Here is a 19,773-nt window from a genome sequence, read left to right as displayed (position 1 = left end):
AGGCGGCGCGGGCGCAACGCACATGGTGGGCGGCGCACTGTTCCCTCGCTCGCGGCTGTACGCGCACGTATGAAGACCGAGGAGCAAACAACCGAGGACGCGGCCCGTCGGGCGCCTGCCACGCGTCGGCAGGAAAAGCCACCCTTCTCCTACATAGCCCTCATTGTGATGGCTATTCGCCACTCGCCAAACAAAAGGCTTACGCTCAGCGAAATATACGCTTTTCTTCAACAACAGTTTCCCTTCTTTCGTAGCTCTTATCAGGGCTGGAAGAATTCCGTACGGCACAATCTAAGCTTGAATGAGTGTTTTGTAAAATTACCAAAAGGATTGGGAAGGCCAGGAAAAGGCCATTACTGGACGATTGATCCATCGTCAGAATTTATGTTTGAGGAAGGATCATTTCGGCGACGACCGAGAGGCTTCCGCCGTAAATGTCAAGCTTTGAAGCCACAATTCGGTAGTGGCGGATACTTATGTGGAGGTGGTGTGCCCGCGTTGCCGCCGTCGCAGCCGTCTGGCTATGATCTCGGAAGCGGTAGTACGAGTTCAAACGGCACCACAGGGATAGATTATGGGGCTTGTGCATATCCACATGCCGGAACGAGCCAGCAGTTGGCTTATGGTGGGGAGTATTGTTCGTATGGTGGAATGGGGGAACGAGAGTGGCCCTTAGCATACAGTTCGGTGGAACCGGGATACCGACCCCAAGCGGCATCTCCGCCGTCGCGTCATGACCTCCCGGACCTGATACCCAACTACCAGTACGCAGTTGCCAATGATCATGGTGAGTTTATACCTTTTTGTAGTTGTTAAGTCTTAAGCCAAGATTAGTCTGTTGAAACAACGTTAGTTTGTTTTGGTTGTTGCTGACTAAAAATTACATTTAGAGACCTTTCTACAATTATGATATAATTGTCTTAGTTATTAATCCATCTCGACGTGTTGTGACGTGATGTGTGCTCATGTGAATATTCATTTATTATATACATTTTTACTTATACTATAATAATATTCTTTAAAGCGCTACGAATGTTTTCACGAAATAGTAAGAAATCATATAAATAATTCAATAGCTTTGGGCGTTTTGTATCAAATGTTTGGTAAGTTTAAGAAATTACTTATTTAAATTGAGCATTGATAGAAATAAAATTGAAAACTAATTTATAATCCAAACCTTTTAAATTAATATCTGTTCATACTTTTGATAGAAGTATTCTCTTAAATCATCCCATCGTCATCCCTTGTATACACATAGTTATCTATTGTAATTGGATGTCCAAAAAATGTGTGCAAGGTACGTTCCGCGACCACTATTTCACAATTCTAATCTTTGGCGTGCTATAATGCATGTTAATTATAAAATAAAATATTGAAAATTTCGTATAAGTTTTTAATAAATAAAATGATATCTATCTATCAGTACGTTATTAATTTTATTAAACAAAGCCATAAAGTAAATTAGAGTCAGCCTGGCATACATTTTTATCAAATATCAAGGCATTCGTCACGTAAAGATATATAAGCAAATATTTTATACAATTTGCTTATTTTTTAATTATACAATTTATACAATATTCTAGAATAAAAAAACACTACACCAGGATCATGAGGTCTATATTCTGATAGATTTAACGATAATAAAAATGGGTGCAGGACATATAAGGGTTTATAGAACGCCCAAGTGGTTAATTAGGAGTTTTCGTTACTTAAATTTTCAGAAAGATACAAATAGAAACTAAAATGGTTTTGGATATTCAGTCGTTAAATAAATGAGCAGTAACCCCCATAGCAGTACCTACACCATTTTGACATAATCTACTATTTTAGATCTAAAGTTACTCATTATCATTTATTTTTTTCTTTCAATTTATTTGGGATGTCGGTTACTTCACCATGTTTTCCTTCACCGGTCGGGCGATTTTTAAATACGCACATAGGCAGAACGTTTATTGGTGCACAACCGTCTTCGAATCTACGACCTCAGGGATGAGAATAGCACGCTGAAGCCACCGCTCTTCAATTAACTTACGCGTATAGTATAATTATACAACTAAATATTAAATACGGCCGCTAAAGTTATTTCTTGTAAGCACTTCTAAAACGATTGAATTATGAAATTTAGCCCAGTAGTTGAAATACCCACGTGAATTTTTACGTAGTAAATCTTTCAGTAGCACTTGAAACGCTTCGCGATCCTGGCCCACTTCACGAGCTCAAGTGGTACGTGACTTTATTACTCGATGATTAACAATTGCTACCATAGACGCGTTTAGATAAAACAGGTCGAAAACAACTTTTTTTAAGTAAAAACATTTACAGTTGAGAATCTGTTTTGAGTATGATGAAATGATTTTGCCGCAATCCATGCCATAGAGTGTGTCAATTTGTGTTTTTGCAGTTCCTGGGTTGCCAGACAACAGTTTTATACTTCAGCAGTCCACTATGTGATTATAAAAAATAACAAATGCATTGAAAAAAGACTCTTCTTTTATGGCAATTATTTTTTTTTGAAATATTTTAATTATTTGCAGTTTAGTTTATTTATTAAAAAAGTAACATAAAAATAATATACATATATATATATATATATATATATATATATATATATATATATATAATTTATCGGAGATCGCTTTCGATGTGTGCATTTCCGTGCATACAACTACTAAGATCGCATAAGAATGTAGTAAGTAGATTTTAAAATACGATATTTAAAACTTTTATTTTAATTGAAATAGACATTCATTGGTATAGTCGCTCAGTGATAAGATAAATTAAGATAACATACGTAAACGCAACATAGTTATAGTTTAATGCATTTTGATTGCAGTTTCATTTTTGCTCTGCAAGTTTTCGTCCCTCGCAGTGATGCTCTTAGTTATAATTTTTCCACGTTCCCGTGAATAATTAGCATATGAATCCCAGGTAGGTAGGTCCCATTAATATAAATTACATTAACATATATTAAATAACTGTCACGTAGTACTAGGTGAATGTAAAACATGTTTGCAAGAATTATTAAGAAATTTACCATCAATATTTAAAAAAATTAGTGACTATTTTAGTATTGATACGGAATCTATATATGTATATATATATCTTATAACTTTTGGACGTTAGTCGTGATCTGTGGGTCTGTAGGTTAATTTTCTTGGAATTTAATCAATTATGTCATCGCGTATTTTTTTGTTATCAGAAAATTAATTGATTAATTAAAGCACTGGTTTAATATAATAAACATAGATAGGCCCTTTTTTATTAATTATATAATACTGGTATCACGTATATATGCTGAAAGATACGAGTGCAATGCCGTGCACGCGATTACTAGGGAATTATAAGCGCCTTGTAGTGGAAGCTTAATGCACCACCCACCCCCCGGAACTAGATAAAGGGATGAGTTTTACTTTTAGTTATGTTCGTTCATAGTTATTCATAATAACACTAGTTTAGATATTTTATGAGACCAGGCCCAAAAAATTGTTTATTTATTAAAGTTTATTTGTTTTTTTACATAAAATAACCGTTATATTTTATAAGGGTATCCTAAAATAAATAGCGGTATTTATGAAGTCTTTTAACTAAGATTTTCTAAATTGACTCATAAAGCTCATACTTTGTATTCATTACATTTGTGCTAGGAACATTCATTCAATTGTTCGGGAATTGTAAATAACGACACGTAGATGTGCAATATTTAGCATTACAGCCACTAGGAAGGTATAGATCCTAGAGGGTGGAAAATGCAAGCGTTCCGCCACCTAGGTGTAGTTGGAATGTGGAAGGCTGAGGTGAGGTTGGACTGCAATTTCAATCTCGCAACATCCAATGCATTTTTGAACTTATGAAATATCTTTGGGTTCAAAATAGGAGTTCATTTTCTTTTTACCAAGATGGCTTAGCAATCTGTCTGGTATCCCAGATTCGTTTTTGCCTGCATAAGATTCCGATGTAACAAATTAAATTACTCTAAAAATACTATATAATTTTATTTAAAATAAAAATCTGTGACTCTTTTCAATGGATTACTACTTACTTACTGTAAATACTAAAATAGTATAAATAGTATCTAATTACATATTAATTAGTAATGTTCGCACTGAAATATTAATCTTAAGTCTTATTTATGACTTGACTTCAGAAGTCTGAGTGAGTTATTAGGAAAGCAGTTAGTTCTAGGGTTGCTTCGTTAAATTAAAATAAATAAAAAAGAACAAATTTGCCCTCAAGTATATTTCTTACTTATTTATCAATTGTATTTATGAAATCGATCGATGATTTATTAATTATTTATTTATAAATTATTAAATTACACACAGGTTTATTTTATCAGAAGTGGTAGGCCTTGGTGAAAAGTTTATTGATAGTTACCAGGAATGCATACAAGCGCAGAGGGTTAAACTTTAGAGTTTTCAAGTTTCAAGGCAAGTTCTAACTGAAAGTGAAAAGCAGCGAACACGTGTACTACTTTCGTGGATTATAAGCGCCGTGTAGTGGACGCTTACTAACCCCCACCTGGAGTGCATACATATCTGTAGAGATAGATATATTTATATTTAATATATGTATATGTAAGGGAATCAATAAAATAAATACCGGTATTTATGAATAAAAGTGCGTTAATTATTTAAACTACGCTTTACTACGTTATTATTCCTTTTTAATTTTAATCATTGATCATGATTTTGTGAAACTTCAGAAATCACTCATGCGAAAATAGTATTTTAAGAAATCAAAACATGGACATAATTTGGTTCTAGCTAGGGTTGTGGCGTATAAATAAAAATTATAAAAAATTCCTAAAGATATTACTTTTTTATAGTTTTACTTGACAAATACATAAAACAATATTTTTATATTGCCTAGGAAACCGTTGGAATATTTTCCTCAAAAACTAGTAGCCCTAGGCGAATAGTTTACTGACAGTTACCAAGACCGCATACCACTGCGAAGATTTTATATACTAGGGGCAGAAATCTCTCAATTGTACATAATAAAATGCACTCGTGTTTACGACACGTAGAAGTGCAATGATTTTGCATTACAGTCACTAGGAAGTTATAGATCCTAGAGGGTGGAGAATGCAAGCCTTCCGCCAACTGGGTGTTGGTTGGTAGTTGGAATGGGGAAGGTGTCGTTGGACTGCAATTTCTACCTCGCAACATCCAAATGCATTGCATGATTTTTTATTACTTTTTAACTAATTGTAACTTATTAAATATTTTTGGGATAATATGTATTATGAATGCATATTGATTTTAAGTGGGGATCAACGTATTACCAGTTCCCTTTCCACCTTAGCTCTACTGCCAACTGCTGGCTATTTTGAACCTACGAAGATAGCTTAGCGTTCCCTCTGGTATCCCAGATTCACTTCTGCCTGTATAAGGTCGATAAACCAAATTTTATATAATTTATAATAATGGACAATAAAAAGTATCTATTTTATTATCCATTAATTAGCTTATTCGTTCATGTAATTAAGTAATGTATTTAAGAAATCTAAACATGGACACATACGTTTGTTCTAGCTAGGGTTGCTGTGTTCAATTAAAAAAAAAGATATTTTGCCCTCAAGTAAATAATTCCTCTTTATCATTTCTTACTTCATCATTAATGCTGTTTGTTATTTAAATAAAACCATTTTATAAATTAATTAATTACACACAAAGAATATGGGGCAAGCCTTGGGGAAAAGTTTATCGATAGTTACCAGGATCGCATACATGCGCAGAGGGTTAAACTTCGAGTTTACAAGTTTCAAGGCTGTGCAAGTTCAAACTGACAGTTGGCATTGCATGAAAAGCAGTGACGCTTTGCTTGCAGTGCCAGTTAGTTACACGCACTTGATATAACTCCAGACTACAGATCTTTTTTACTATTAAATTAATAATGGTCTTTATTAAGTAAACTTGGAAATATTATTATATATTTTTGTTTTAGTCTCGGTTGTTGTATTTTTAAATAGCTTAAATATCTCATAAGATGTGATCAAGATTATTAGGTCTTGAGTCATCTTCGTTTTCCAATGTAACAAATTTAAATGGAAAAAGTAGATTTGTTTATTATGGTTTGGCAGCTTCACACTTCTTGTATAATGCGAAAGTAACTCAGTATTTAAAATATCCTTATACATGTCGAATGTATTTTATGCACTGGGAAAGCATAGAATATAAGACAAAATCAACCACTCAGCGGAAGGTACACAATGCGCACAATGAAATTAAAAGTGAGCCATTTTCTGTAATAATATATTAAAAAGTTTTAGATGTGTTTGTTATAATTCCATGAAAATCTCACTCCTTATGGCTGATCCCATCAATCTGTTCTTTAAAATTATACTTCTGTAAAGCGAGATAACACCGATTGAGTTTTTAAACCACTGTGCGCCTAATTATTTATTTATAAATAGCCGCGTTAATAAGGCCACACAACAAAAAACAGCATAGAAGAAGTTATACATTTGGCAACCAATGTGTATCCTAGATAAAAGCTGCGGACGGCGTGCACAAACATAATGCTTATAACATACCAATATTTATAATTAATAAGTCTACACGGGCAAACAACGATCACTATACAAAAGACATAGAGACAGACAGAAAAATTTCAAAACATAGTGCAAAAACCTAACATAGTGTAACAGAATGCCCTTCCTATAATCTGATGGGCGGTCCGAGAAAATATCGAGTATGTTCGCAGTCGATGTAATGGTTTAGCAGCATTGGCGCTACAGATGATAAAAGAACTGCAGCCTTTATGATATTTTTGAACTCTGCAGCTACTTAAGACCACCACAACTCACTCCGTTCATTCTTCGATTTATGATTGCACATCACTTCCATGTCTCTGGTTTAAAAGTATGCCATATTGTTTATGTTTTAAATAAATTCAAAATTAAATATGGGTTTTCATCGGTAACTTCTTTATTATTATTATTAGTAGATGGAGAGCGCTTGATCCCATCATTGAAATTATAACCGGTTCTATGGTTACAATGTTACGCTATTTTATTCAATGATACTTAATTTTCTCATCATATTTTTTAGTTAATAGTGTTTCAATGAAATTAGGATTATATTTCAAATTATAATTATATTTAAAACTGGAACTGATCTCAGAGTGCAGCCATTTGCGCCTGTTAAACAGCATTTGGGCTAAAGGATATTCCGGCATGATAGGGTCGAGACATAGTGTCAAGTATGATGTCAAATCCAATATATTTTTGACTTACGAGAATCATTCTTACCCTAAGACACGCCGGTTACTCTGCGGTATAAACACTGTACGAGCATTACGCATTTAGAAAATAATTCATTGGAGAGGCATGGCTGAGGCATAAATGCTTGACGTTACAAAAATAATTGTAATTTCTTGGAATGTGTTACATCGACTGCGGCTATAATTATTGAAATCGTTACTCATGGTTTACTGTAAGTAGTAGGTAGATATTATTTATACGTTGCATTTAATAATATAATAAATTTCGCTTGATGTCTTGGCTAAGTAACAATTATATTTGATCAAAAACTTAATTAAATAAAATACGTTTAATTTAAATTTTACATTTTACAAAACAAAACAACCTTCTAAATATAATGAAATAAGTTTACGTAAACAGTTAGTATTTATTTAATAAAAAAATTAACTCTTCAGTTAGCCTGCCTGTCGAGTTGTTTCACAGGCTACTTTCATTTGTTTGGTGAAGGTCAGATATAGGATCCTAGGAATACGTCATATAAGCGTCACTGATATGCAGGCTGCAAGTTTCTGGATGACTGCGCAGCAGCGAACTTATTGACGTAATTTTAGACTGATATTACCAGGATCCAATAGATATCGAGTAGTTACTTGTAATAGGGTTACTCACACTGCTGGTACAGAAACAAATGTTAAAGTTTATAGGCGAAATCTAAAAAAAAAAATATTAATTAAAAGTCTATATTGTGACGAAAGATGTAAAAAGCTGGTCTTATCGCTAAGATCATTTTCAGTTTTCAGGCAACCCAGAAAACCCAGAAAAAGAAAAAAAGTACAACGAATAGGACCCACACCAATACACACAAATAGCAAAAGGGGAAATAAACGAGAGATAAATGAAAGCTCTAAAATATCTAAGCTACAGAATTCGTAGCTCCGCGTAGCAGAGCCTTGTTGAAGTTTACTTTTAGAATTTATAATCATAGTAGATATTTTATAATGTTGAAAACACTTATTATTTTTCCAAAATTGTTTATTTTTGAAGGCGTGGCTCAAACTGAGGTCGTAGATTCGATCCCCGACTGTGCAAAAATGGATTTTCTATGTGCGCATGTGAAGAAAAACATCGTGAGGAAAGCGTCATGAAGGCTGTACACCTACTTGTCTATTACAAAAAACAATAACCACGAAACACAAAATTTGAGATTCAGACGATATTGTACTACTTTTGGCGCGTTAAGGAAACATGATAGCGTGCACGCTGTCACAAAAAACCGACACCCTGAAGTTAGCTATAGTCAACATTTTAGCTTTTTTTAAGTAATATACTTTTTTGGCGCGTTAGGGAAGAATGATGAGAGTGTTTTTTTTCTAATGTCGTTTTATAAGGCGAAAAATAAAACGTTTGAAAAGATTTTTATCTTGTTTTCATCGTGTACAATAAATTAATAAACACACACGTTTTTTTACACCACATGTAGTTAGTTCTGTAGATGCTACAATTAAATAATTCAATATTCGACATTGAATATTTAATAGCTATGCTTATATATATATATAAGGCATAGACAAATAGGTCTTGCAGATGTTTTTCTTAATGTAAACAACATAAAAATGTAAATTATCTTTCTTACCTATTTCTATATAATTTCTAGAAGACAGACGATACTGTACCAGGATAGCATAAGTAAATAGGTTATGGTATTATTTCGATCTTAGGAAATGTCTCGAGAGTATCAAGCAATATAAGACTAATGTGAAATACCTGATCTGCTTCTGTGGGAGGGATCTGTCAAGATGGATGCGAACATAGCTTTATTCATGATTATTTAGACTGGCAATAATTTAAAATTTTTGTTGGTTTAAAGTAGTAACCAAGTTTTCAGTAACGGACTTATATTTTACCGTAACTCCAAAAAAACACTTTACACTTCGTAGCCGTCACGAATTTAGCTTACGCTATTAAATCATATTTGGAATCAAATCATTTTTTTCCAGCAACCAACTGTTATTTTTCAATACAGCATCTCACTCACACATTAAAGAAGAAAACGGTCACTTTCGCTATCAATTTGCGCAGCGCAGCTATCAATACATAGGCACATGATACATACATACCCTATACATATGGTAGATAAAATAACATAACATAATAACAACCTCTTATAGAATCATATTTTCCTGGTAATTCGTATGCAGTTTTGATATTTATCCTTCAGAGTAAAGTTAAATAAAAGTCAGGTGGCAACCCTGACGAAATTTCATTTTATTGATTTTCAAGACAAATACAGTATTTACAATATAAACTAACGTAGTAGTGATAATAATAATGGATAATTTTACAGAGTATATTCAAAAGGAACAAAATCAAGATTGAAAAAAAAACATATATTTCAGGTGTTAATAAAAATTATTAAATCACGATGATAGCTTACGATATTTTTTTATGGAATCAAATTGGTGAACATTGCTCATCTATTCTTTTATTCAGCACCCAACTCATGTTAATACAGCATCTCACTCACACATCAAACTAGAAAATGGTCACTTTCGCTTTCAATTTGCGCAGCTATCAATAATCTCCCTATACATATGAAGGATAGAATAACATAACGTGACAACAACCTCCTACAGAATCATATTTTCCTGGCAATTCGAAAAGAAAATGCATCCTCCCTTAAATAAATAAAATTCAGGTGGCAACCCTGCCATGTATAATTTTTTTTAAATAAACAGTATAGATTTTAAACACACAAATTCAAACACCTAGCCTAGCCAAAAATACTGAAACAAAGTAAAAAAAATACATAAATATAAAACAATTTAAAATATAAAAAAGCTTATTCGAAGTGGTCTCCATGGGTTGCAATACACCTTTAATACCTTTAAACGTTGAGGCCAGATATCAATAAAGCACGCACTCTTTCCATGGGAAACATCTTCACTGCCAACTGTACGGATTGTGTTAGGGACTCCAAATTATCATAGCCTTTAGAGCAAGCCGTACTCTCTAAAACTGACCATAAATCATAATCCGGCGGATTAAGATCGGGACTAGACGAGTCTTCAGCTCTGATGAAGTGTTGTGCTTATGTTTTGATAACGTATATGGCTTATGGTAATATGGCTCAGTCACTCCTTCATAGTTAATACCCCACTGAAGTCGGATAACGCCCACGTCGCACTCTGTCGACTAATTGGAAAGCTTTCTTACAGCTTTCAGCATAAATACGGGCAAATTGTATGTTAAAATGTTGCTCAATTGTAAAAAAAATCTAATCCGTAAACTATTTTTTTTTTGACTTTCCTTTGCCTACCGCTTCAGTACTTGTTTCGGTTTTACCACCCCATTCTTTTCAAAATTATCAGTTAATAAACGACTAGTACGTCTCTTATAGGTCTCGACTAGTATGTATCTCTAGGTGTTATCTTCATCAGCCGACATAAAATCTTTTGCTTTCGGACAGGATTACTTCGAATTATTTCCCTTACTGCTTTGACCATCTTTTTCGTACGAACACTACGTGGACGGCCAGATCTTTTTCTTACCCGAACAGAGGATGTCTCGTTGTATCTATTAATAGCCCGAGACACAAATATTTTACTAAAACCAAGGCGTATGGAGAGTTTTAAAAATTGCATTTGGCTCCGTACCTGCTTTGTACTTAGTGCAGAATATTGTAATAATGTATTGGCGCCAATATGGAAAAACCTAATGAACAATGATATAAAAATGACCTATTCTAAATTCAAATTTTGTTAATTTTCAATTGTATCAGTATTTATGGACAGACTTAAGTATACAATACAGTATATACAATATTCTTAACTTACTTTCTTCTTATTATTAATGATATTAGTAATAAATACAAATGGATAAATAGGAAGAGTTTCTATTCCAAAGGAAACGGACTTGGAGGAAATAGAAGAAATTTGGGCATTTATTCTTTTTCGCTGCTTTGGGGTCGCGCCAGCTGTTGTACTTGTCTGTGAGTGTTGAGAACTAACTGGGTGCTAGAAACAAACAAACTTTTTTGAAATAGTTTTTAAATATTCAAATAAATTCCCATCTACACACATTTACATGTCTCAATTTCTGTAATATTTTGCGTAATAAAAATCCGAGAGATTCTCCAAAAACCATGTACTTGGTACCTAGTTCGCTTCCATACAGTCTACTGGTCCATTGATAGCCTGATAATCTGCGTTTTATTGCTGTCCATGTGTGCCGGTTTCTCAGAAGCCATACGTCCCTTACAAAGATCATAAAACCTGCGGTAACATGTGCATTTGTGCAAGGCATATACATCCATGAAGCATTGAAATGAGAATTATTTTATTACAGAATTCCATGTCTGTGGCTTAAGTGGTAATGCATTTGGAAAGCGTAATTGACAAAGAAAAGTTTGTAAACTCTAAAGAGGTTTCATATACATATTAAACAAAATATAACACGCAAGCAAAGATTTATTATTCATAATATCGGAAGTGATTACTAACATTGCTTTAAGTCCCTAAGTAACTTTATATCCAGATATGGTTAAAAACAGGAACCAGACTTATAAAAATAAAGTTTTCTATTTTTCCATTTGAAATCATTATTAATATAACTATTCAAGTTAAATACTCTATATTTGCATATTACTAAATATTTTTTCCTTTGCGTAATAATGGATACACTATAATAAACAGTTATAACAAATTGAATTTTTGAAATTAGTCATAGTCTAAAAGCGTAAAAAAACAAAAGATTATTATCATTTATGCCCGTTTGATACGTTTTTGTCAAAACTACAAATGCCTCAAGAAAAATATTGATTAATTAAAAGGTGTCAAAAAACGTAGATTATCTTGAATATACGGCACTCATCACCTATAAATGTTCACGGAACGTATCCGTTCTAATAAATTGCCGATTTATAGCGTCTGCGCAACGATTCCCTTTATTGGCGAGTCTGATTTTACATTTCGCCTTATAAACACATCACCTCTTCGAGGTTAATGGGCACGTAAATATAGCATTAGAAAATATACTATTTCTCAATTACCGAAATGTCGCATTTATTTTTCCACTTCAAATATCACTCAAAAGAAAAAGTCCAAATTGTTAAAAAAAGCAGCGCAATTATTAAAGAAGACGAATACGATGGACGAGAAATACGATAGCATTCTAGGACTGACAGTAGGGTAGGGTTTCTAGGGTTTTAGTCGAGGCAGTCACCTCGATGCAATCAGCAGCTCATAGCAGCGAGTGGAACAGGACAAAAAGTGCGATTGTCAACCCTAACTGTGACATTCGCACGGTTAATGTAAACATGGGCTATTTTATCTGTTGGTGTTAGAAATTTAAAACAAGAAAATAAATAATATTAAGTTCATACTTGACTAACACGCCTATATCAGTATTCTAACCCTTCCATGCTTATACAGTTATTATTAATGTGCGGTTAACATACATATAAGCTTCTTACTCATGATTACGTAAATTCTGGACTCATAATTTAGTAAATAATAATATGTTGATATAAAAAACTTACCATTTTAAAACAATAAATTACAGCATGACAAATTTATAAAATATTAATGGCAAAGCTCTTTTTAAATGCGTCGTTAAAATATGAACCTATTATTAGTACGTGTTGAGTTAACGTATAGACAATCGTGCGTATGACTTTACTAGATGTAAGACGCCAACGGGCGTAGCACTCGGCAGTCTACCTACGGGTATGATCTGTTTACACTATCGCCTGCTTGTACGAAACGTTTGATCTTTATTAATGCATAGGTATTTTGAGAATTATCCGTGTGAATGCCGACATTACGAAAAATATGAGGAGTTTTAAGAACGACAACCTCAATACGATGTTTACGAACCTTGATAGCCGCGTTTATTAAATTTTTTGATTTAACATTAACTGACGTTTGTTTGAAATTCGAATTTAGTACTAAATGTAGCCAGATTCGGAAAATGTGGCTGCATCGTAATCTTGAGTCATATATATTTAATGAACGTACATTACTACAAAATTCTTCGCTCATTATTTTCGTAAAATACATTTTCCACAGTTCATATATGGTTGATATTTTAATAATTTGATTAATACTTATATCATAATTGAATTATCCAAACAATTATATATGTTTTGTCCTTATAATCGTATTCATAATGTACAAAATATCCATTAGATGTAATTAATTAAATTTAATAATCATAATCTTGCTTTACTCTATAACAATGTTTTATAAATAACTCGACATGGACTTAAAGCGTTCAGTCAAAAATAGCTTCAGTAATTGACACCAGTATTGATGCATATTACATTTTCCTGTAAATGTGGGAGGTCTTCTGTATTATTATGCCAATAGAAGAGTAAATAGTATGTGTTAATAACATTCTATACGTTTCCTTTATGGTACAGTCAACAGTCCTCGGTTTCTCTATCTTCTTATGTATTAGTTAATCCCCTTAAGAAGGGCTGCTGACGTATTCCCGACATCTTTGTACACGACCTCCCCCAGCTTTACAAATCAGGGCGAATTGGCCGATGTGAATGTCCCTTGCTGTGCCAAGGTCCATTCGAAATCATTTATTGCCATAGGGGGGCGTGATTTCAACGGCTAATCACGTGGTGGGATGTGGATGGTACGCTGTGCGCTGGTGGTACGTGGGTTTTAGTGGGTATGCACAGCAGCGTTTCCCACATAACCCTCCACCACGAGGCAGTCGTGCCACGGGATGTGTAATGCATTTTCCCAAAAAAAGTGGTGTCTATCCAGCATATTTTCTAACATTCAATATGGTATGGGTAAATTGTAATAAATAATATTATATTTTGTTACTTCAATACAAATGTTAATTCATTTCAGACTGATTTATTAGGCGACGTTAATTCAGTTCAGTGAGTTTATAATTGATAATTTTTTTAATTCATGTAATTTTTTTATTAGTTTAGAGACTATTTTTTTATTTTACTCATCGAAATTCTTCTAATTGTAGAACCACGTTTTTCTAAGCTGTCGTAGTGCCCCATCACAAACTTAAGCATACCCTATTGGTACATAACCTACCAATATGTTCCATTTCGTCAAAATTACATATTTTACATACGTTAAACATTGCCATTTAAAATAGTTTTTCATTTCTTCGATAAGCAACGTGTCAAAAATTATTGTTAAATACTAAGGTTTACTATGTAAATAAAACTCCATAAAAGTCGTATGTAAATACGAGATCCATAAAAAAGGCGAACAGATGCATCGGTCCAAAACATTTAACCCTTTTAGGTTACTTTTATTGTCTTGTAATTTGATATTTTACAAATTTAGTAGTCATAGATACGAAATATTGATTTTTTTAAATTTCCTTCATTCAGGGTGGATCGAAGGCGCAATACCAGATAGTCAACAATATTACTGTTCTCCAGTTAAATGAGTATTCTCACCAAGTATTAGTTTTTCAGGTAAAAAGTCAGATATCACAAAAGCGAATTTATTATAAGGTCTTATAAGTCTTCAAATAAATTGACACTAACAGCCGGGTGTGATAAAACAAAAAATAAATAAACAAAATGATTCGCGCGTTTCGTTTGATTTTGATAGGCCTATAGTTATAATTCAATAACAAATGAAAAAACCAATCACAATAAAGCGATTCGCGCCATTGACCTATCGATCCAGTCAAATATTGTACGACAATTGTTTTTCGCGTATACACCAGAGAAGCTGTAAGATTTTTCATATTATTGAAGATTTATAAGACTCGTTTATATATCTTAACAGAACTGCGAATGATGTTTAATTTTATTCTGGTATATTGCGTCATCGTGAATCCTTAATGCTTAGGTAGGTGTATTAAAACGATATATAGTCACTTATTCCACATAAGATTTATAAGATAATGTATAGCTAACATTGCCTCAGACACGAATAACAACTAAATTGGCATTCAGGATTCACATAAATCGCTGGCGTTTTTTTTTTATTTTGTTGATTGAACTGCTTTGCGAGTTATGCGAATACTTCATTAGTCCACACTAACCTTTTACAAATATTTTCTCTATTCAGATTCTTCAATGTTCATATTTTTCTAACAATAGTGTATGTACATAAAGTAAGAAATGTCAAACAAGGCGGCTATCATGATGACTGCCCCATACTTTACGGCATTCAGACAAGGCTGTCATTAACGATAACAATCGCGATGTATGTATTATACAGTCGCCGGCATTTTTACTTTGAATTGTAATGTGTATTACTCAAGATCATTCATCAACCGTCAACTTAACATGAATTTGTTCTATCGTGAAACCATACTTCCACTTAATGCACTGTGTAAAGTGTTGACAAGAGCCACAAAGAGTTCATCGAGCGAGTAATGTAACCCTTTCATCGGAATTAAATACCACTTACAACCAGATTGGTAATACTTTTAAAGGATTGGTTCATGTAACACATGTCAAGAATTACAGAAAATAGATTTGGGAATTCCAAAATTAATCCAATTGGTAGGTTTGTTTAAATTAAGGCGATTAGACCGATCAGTGAGCCGTGGGTGTGAAAAGACGTGAGGCAGGCGCGGCGGGCGATGGGATCCGTGCAATTATAGAGCCACAGACAAATGCCGAATGTGTCGGAGATTTCACCTGATTGTGTATCAACGCGTTGTCAGACGTTGCCCTGAATGTTTGAGGCGGGAGGCGACTAGAAACAGAAAGTTCCAGTTGTATACGTACGCATTGAATACGTAATATTTGAAAGTAGTCTTAAAAATATTTGATATTTGGACTATAGACATAGGTGTATACAGTCAAGAGATGTTGGAGAATTCTTTATTTCGTGAGTTCTTCTGGAAAAATAAATCAATGAACGAATGTTTTTATAAAGCCAATATTTTCCATACTTTACTAATACGATCGAAGCTATTATAAACCACATTTGTCCGATTTAAAAGATTGACTGAAGAACCTTCTGACTGTCTTTGTTTACAAATGCTCTGCGAGAGAAATGCGGTGTTTTTATATAATCGGTAATTAGAAGATAGTTTACAAATAAAAAATGTTTCAGGTATGCGTGGGGTTCACAGCCAGATGTTACCACCGAGTTCGCTAGGCAGCTCCACAATAAGTAGCGTAATGAGCTTCGGACATCATTTGCCTTCATCGCTGTCCACCATTGGTGACTGCAAGCCGCCGACACCGCTGCCAACACTGTCTTCCCCGACACCGTCCACATCAGCGGCTCCTACCATACACTCATATTACGATCACATTATATGAAGGAATTATCGGATAAAGTAAGTTTTAATCTAGGAAAGTGGTTGTACGCATACTCGTAGTTATTCGACTTAAATTCTTCGTCCATTTGAATTAAATACATTTTTTTTAAATAATTGTATGGCCTGGTAACGAGACCTTTAGGCTAAGTCTTATTTTCTGTGAATTAACTTAGTAGTTAATAATATTTTTTTTCTAAATCTTATTTTTATTTTCAGATTTCAGGACACGGAAGCATTGAAGGGATAAAAAAGACTACGTTTCAAGAGCAGAGTAAAACTTCAATATTTTTAAACGATTCTGATAGATTATAAATTAATTAAAATAGTTATCTTCCCCGTGAATAGTATTTTTTTATAATTTAGACATATTTTTTACGTCTAGTTAATATAGATTTTGTATTATAAAATTATTTCTAAGTAAGCTTAAGTCTAAAACCAAAAAAGAGTATCTAAAATCAATTTCCATTAAATGATAAGTTATTTATGCATTTTCAGGTTCAATTTAAATATAATCCATTAATTAATGGAGCGTACACAGCTTAATCTCTCTAGATATCTCAAGAACAAGCCTAACATGTTAGTAGATTCATACCTATGCTATGCTACCCATAGAAGCTGTTCGCTTTTCCAGTATAAAAACTTAAGTACTAAATAAAACATTTTTTAATTTTTTTTTATTTATCTCTCCATTAAAACCTTCCTCAGTGTTTAAGGAATAAAAAAAATATTCGAATTGGTCCAGTCGTCTTTGAGTTCTGCGCTTATCAACGTTTCATTTGTATTTATAATGGTTATCTAGGTTATGTCCACAGACATTTTATTTCCAAATCTGTATGTGAACAGTCAATTGTACTGCTAACTATTACAATTCAGTCATACAAATACTACTATGCTGACTATATTTATCCTATTTTTTGACGGAAAGGTAAAATTACTGTAGGCCCTTAGATAACATTTGCATAAATTACCAATTAGTTTAGCGATCAAGAGCTTTAAAATGTTACTTCATATACCTGAGAAATCAAATTTGAAACAATGCTGTACTGAAGCAATGTCTACCGCCTCTGAGAGCTAGAGTTTATATTTTTTTTTTATAAAATAGGGGGCAAACGGGCAGGAGGCTCACCTGATGTTAAGTGATACCGCCGCCCATGGACACTCTCAATGCCAGAGGGCTCGCGAGTGCGTTGCCGGCCTTTTAAGAATTTGTACGCTCTTTTCTTGAAGGACCCTAACTCGAATTGGTTCGGAAATACTTCAGTGGGCAGCTGGTTCCACATAGCGGTGGTGCGCGGCAAAAATTGCCTTGAAAAACGCTCAGTCGTGGAACGTCGGACGTTGAGGTGATACGGGTGGAATTTTGTATAATATAATTATAACTGGATTAATGTACCAGTACAGCTTAGGATATTTATTAGGAATTAAGTTGCAAATTTTTTGCATTTTCACTAACTAATTGATTCCTTATTATGTACATTGTTTCTTTTTCAATCAAAAAAGTACAAAAGTCTTGATTTTTACAACCTTAAAAAATATAGTGTATTAAATCGGATATTATACTTAGTTTACTTATTCAGCTTTTCTCGAAAAATGGAGAAATGAAAAAAAAACCAAATTATTAGTCTTTAATGAATATTAGCCAGTATAAAAGTTTTAAGTTTTCAATACTTTAAAAAAAAGCAACTATTTAAAAAAAGGGATTAAAATTAATATTAAATAAAAAATATTACTTTAATTTTTTTATAAATAAGTGAAATATTCTTGCCCTGATTGATTTCCAATCTAAAAAGTCGTCGATTAACATCGAATAACTTTACTCTATGGTAAAAAAAGTATTAAATTATAATGTAATTAAAAACTTAAATTTGATGTTTAAAATTGGTAATAATATACACACTAGACGTTTTTTGTAAGTAACTACAACTGAAATCTTATTCCTAATAACTAAATTAGTCTCATTGCAAAATTAACCATACTGCTCTTTTACCTCTTTCTAGCTCATTATATTGTCTCTGCGATAAAAAGAGACGACAGACGATTACTTTATTAACAACGAATAAGGGACTTACTTCCAGCCTGTATTGCAGTATGCTAATCTGTGAATTTCGGACAATAATAATCATATTTGTGGCAAACGGCGTCTCCGACATGTACAACTATAGGCATAGAGTCTGGTTTATCTCGTAGCTTTAATTTAGCCAATCAGGCCTCATTGTCACAGTTTAGTGGTTTATAAATGGGTAAGCATTTAGCTATCAGTTGTCATTCTACGTATCTAATTCAACCGTACACGGACATGGTCACACCACACAGTACTTGACTAAGATAAAATGGCGCGTTTTAATCGCGCGTGTTCCGTGCTCAGTTCGAGGATGATCGATAAAAACAAACAACAACGTAACATAGAATTAAAAGTATCTATGTACGTTAAATATTGATTGAAAAAAAAAAACGATTTATCTAAAACATCAATGTTTTCAGTAACAAATAAAACTGTCGGTAAAATTTAACACAATATATTTATTGTTTATTGTTATTGAAATTACAAAAGTTAAATAAATTAATTAACATTCCCTGTGTTTTTTGGGCACACTCTGGAATTTTGACAGAAGTTTTCCTTTTAGTCTGTTCCGTTGCTGGTACAGGAGTTGGCCCGCTATAAAGAAGCCTTTCAGAAGCTGTGGATATCAATGTGCAACACAAATACTTGGAAGTTATTTTCTTTAAATTTTCATAAAAGCAATGGATCTTGTTTTAAATTAAATAGCGGGCGTTTTAAATAATATAGTAATTTCTTAGGCATATTCGTGTTGACCGCGTTTATCTTTCCATATATCACGATACCACTGGTCATGTTCCACTTGTGTTGTAGAGTTCACCGTCTATTGATCATTTTCGATTTGTTCGTTCAAATCAACAACAGTTCGTTATCAATTCCTTAATACTCACATGTCTTTGCAATAGGCTAATGCATCTTGTAGTAGGGGAGCCCAAGCGGGGATTTTGGGATTTACTAAAGCGTGGCAGATTAGTAGGTATACAGGAGGATACCTTCTACCCGGTTATGTCCTTCTACCAAATATGAGCCCCATATAAATGGCCGCCCGTCAAGGACAAAGTATCAGATTAGTATAAAAGCCCTCATCAGAAATTCTCAAGCGCGTCAGACAGGTAGGCCGAGTTAATTACTCTAAAAGTGAATATTTCACTAATCTGACAATTTACAAGTGACTTGAAGGAAGGAGAAGGTTGATAAGTTGTAAAAAAACGTCATCTCGGCATCCTCGACCTTGGCT

At 33.4% G+C, this 19,773-nt stretch overlaps 1 protein-coding gene across 1 annotated transcript; it reads left to right on the top strand.

Moving 5' to 3' along the window:
• Nucleotides 1-56: 56 nt before the first annotated feature.
• On the top strand, nucleotides 57-16,815 carry LOC123718698 (forkhead box protein F1-like). Its single transcript, XM_045675421.1, has 3 exons — nucleotides 57-787; nucleotides 16,267-16,495; nucleotides 16,694-16,815. The coding sequence occupies exons 1-2, from the start codon at nucleotides 70-72 to the stop codon at nucleotides 16,476-16,478; spliced, it is 930 nt and encodes a 309-aa protein (XP_045531377.1). The 5' UTR covers nucleotides 57-69; the 3' UTR covers nucleotides 16,479-16,495; nucleotides 16,694-16,815.
• Nucleotides 16,816-19,773: the final 2,958 nt, after the last annotated feature.

This window comes from Pieris brassicae, chromosome Z, assembly GCF_905147105.1.
Source record: "Pieris brassicae chromosome Z, ilPieBrab1.1, whole genome shotgun sequence".
In the NCBI taxonomy this organism is placed as follows: domain Eukaryota; kingdom Metazoa; phylum Arthropoda; class Insecta; order Lepidoptera; family Pieridae; genus Pieris; species Pieris brassicae.
The sequence above is the reverse complement of the archived record's forward strand: the minus strand, read 5'-3'. Positions and strand labels throughout refer to the sequence as shown.

What these genes read in the sequence shown, in the direction of transcription:
- LOC123718698 (XM_045675421.1), top strand. Translation starts at nt 70, where the DNA reads ATGAAGACCGAGGAGCAAACAACCGAGGACGCGGCCCGTCGGGCGCCT. An exon ending in CGCAGTTGCCAATGATCATG is followed by an intron (nt 788 to 16,266) that starts GTGAGTTTATAC and finishes AAAATGTTTCAG; the next exon opens with GTATGCGTGGGGTTCACAGC.